At 60.9% G+C, this 2,491-nt stretch overlaps 1 protein-coding gene across 1 annotated transcript in view; it reads left to right on the top strand.

Annotated features, from left to right (window-relative positions):
* Window positions 1-1,785, top strand: part of UBE2J2 (ubiquitin conjugating enzyme E2, J2) — a 7,928-nt gene extending 6,143 nt beyond the window's left edge. The window contains exons 5-6 of the mRNA XM_006772527.2: window positions 567-649; window positions 1,158-1,785. Coding sequence (XP_006772590.1) covers window positions 567-649; window positions 1,158-1,442 — 368 coding nt within the window. The 3' untranslated portion in view covers window positions 1,443-1,785. The remainder of the gene's footprint in view (window positions 1-566; window positions 650-1,157) is intronic.
* Window positions 1,786-2,491: the final 706 nt, after the last annotated feature.

Below are 2,491 nucleotides of genomic sequence, written 5' to 3'. Positions count from 1 at the left end.
GGGGAGGGGGGGGCCTGATGGGGGCTCCGCCCATGTCCCTGCTCCCCAAGCACCGTGGACCCTGGGCCCTGGAGTCCCCTGTTCTCGGCCGAGCTTCCTGCAGACCCTGAGGGTGTCGCATGCAGTCACAGCGCCTACTCCTCTTGTTGCCTGTTTTTTTTGTTTTGTTTTCTAAATATATTTTTATTGATTTCAGAGAACGAGAGGGAGAGAGATAGAAACATCAGTGAGAGAGAACCATTCATTGGCTGCCTCGTGCACACCCCCTACTGGGGATCGAGCCCGCAACTCGGGTAGGTCGTGCCCTTGACTGGAATCAAACCCGGGACCTTCAGTCTGGAGGCTGATGCTCGATCCACTGAGCAACACCGGCCAGGGCTGTTGCTTGGTTTTTATTTCTCGCTGTTTGGATGAGCCTTCGGACTGTGAACGAGCCGACTGTGGAGAACAGCTTGTCGGGGTGTCCAGCAGCGTGAGGGCAGCAGCCCTGACGAAATCACCTGCCTTTGGGATGTTCGAGGACTGAAGTTAACCTTCGGGTTGACATTTCCCTTCTCTTTCTTCCTAGAAAAGACAATTGGCCGCACAGAGTTTAGTGTTTAATTTAAAAGACAAAGTCTTCTGTGAGTTGTTTCCTGAAGTTGTGGAGGTGAGCGTGGCAGTGGTTGTCGGCTTTGCTTCCCTGGGTTCGGGATTCAGTTGTTCCAGAGCTCACAGCACTGCTCCCGGGGCAGCAGGCCTGCCCCTCAGGCACCGGGACCGCAGGGATGGGAGGGCAGAGCTGGGGAGGGCCAGGGGCACGGGGCCTGGGTGTGGAGCTGGCCAGCTGAGCACCAGCGTGGGGTGCCGGGGTCTTGGGGCCAGGGGTGGGAGGGCCCTGCGTGAGAGCTGGGAATGCTCCCTGGTCCCGGTGGCCGTGAGTGGAAGGCTGGGCTGCATTCGCTCAGGCCACAGTGACCAGGTCACTCGGGCCTGGCTCAGTCCTGGGCCCTGAGGAGCAGGTTGGGTGATGGTCAGGTCACTGGCCCCCACGTCCGTAACTGGTGGGCGCCAGGATGAGACCCACAGCCACCACCGTCTCGGTCCCACGGGGCCCGGGCCCTCCTGGCCCGACAGGAGCCGGTCTGCTCAGACCCCTTTTCTCCTGCTTCTCTCAGGAGATCAAACAGAAGCAAAAGGCACAGGACGAGCTCAGCAGCAGACCCCAGGCGCTGCCCTTACCCGACGTGGTTCCCGATGGGGACACGCACCACGGCCAGCACGGGCTGCAGCTCCTCAACGGGCACGCGCCGGGGGCCGGGCCCCACCTCGCGGGCTTCCAGCAGGCCAACCGGCACCACGGACTCCTGGGCGGCGCCCTGGCGAACTTGTTTGTTATAGTTGGGTTTGCAGCCTTTGCCTACACGGTCAAGTATGTGCTGAGAAGCATAGCTCAGGAGTGAGCCGCACGCCGGACGCAGAGGCGGTCGAGAGCCAGGGACGGCCCAGCCTGACGCTGGCTGGCTGGACGCACCATCCGCACAGGGCGGGCCCGCCCAACGCCTGGGGTTAGCTTTTTAAAAACCATCAAGAGGAAAACAAAAACCAGAGTGAGGGGCTTGGATTGGAGCGTAGACCCGAGTCCCGCCCACGCGCCCTGGTCTCAGCTGTGGAGCTCGGGTGGCAGAGGAGGGGCCTCATGCTGGGTTCTGTACCTCATCTCCTGCATTGTCTTTGGACATGTTTTAGTAAACCTGTTTTTCATTTTATAGATTTGATCACTTAAAATATAAAACTCAATACCTACAAAGTGCCCTGCGTGCATTCTTGGTCCCTGGGCTCTGACACCGGGTGGGGCCGGGCCAGCTGCCCAGAGACAGTCTGCGGCCGGAGCCGGCTGTGTTCACGTAGAGGAGCCGGGGAGCCTCTCACTGTGGCCACAAGGTGTCGCCTTGTACTCGGAGCGGCTGGAACCCAGGGCAGAGCTGGAACCCTGCGGCCTCGGCCGCCTCCTGGCTCCTGGGGCCGCCTCCCAGCTCCTGGTGCCCAGAGCCCTTGCTCTGAACTCCTGGGGTCGGGGTCACCCAGGAGCCCCTCCCACGCTGCACCTGGGAGCTCCCTCACACTTGGGCCATACCTTGGGCTGACCCGAAGCTAGGCTCTCCGCCCCCTTCACGACGGGTCCACTGGGTACTGGCCCTTGCTGGAAGGTCGCACGGGCACGGGCATCACGGAAGGAAGGGGCAGAGCCTGCGGGCATTGCCTCAGTTTTGGGCCTGACGGGCCTGGACCTCCTCCGTCTGCATCTGTGCTGACTGGTTCCCGGATCCACGGGTGACCCTGAGCCGCTCCAGAGCCTCGGGCGTGCACACTCACCATTGGCTGTTCGATCGTTTATTTTAAGTCACCCCGTGGTCGGCCGCTGTGTGTTTAACCCGTTCTTGTGAAAAGCTCTTTCGTTGTCTTTGTTCCTAAACGTTTTGCTGTTTGTGTCTGTGTGGGTGGAGGTGCA

Source organism: Myotis davidii, unplaced genomic scaffold (assembly GCF_000327345.1).
Source record: "Myotis davidii unplaced genomic scaffold, ASM32734v1 scaffold586, whole genome shotgun sequence".
NCBI lineage: Eukaryota > Metazoa > Chordata > Mammalia > Chiroptera > Vespertilionidae > Myotis > Myotis davidii.
Note: the sequence above shows the minus strand (reverse complement) of the source record. Positions and strands in the feature narration are given on the sequence as shown.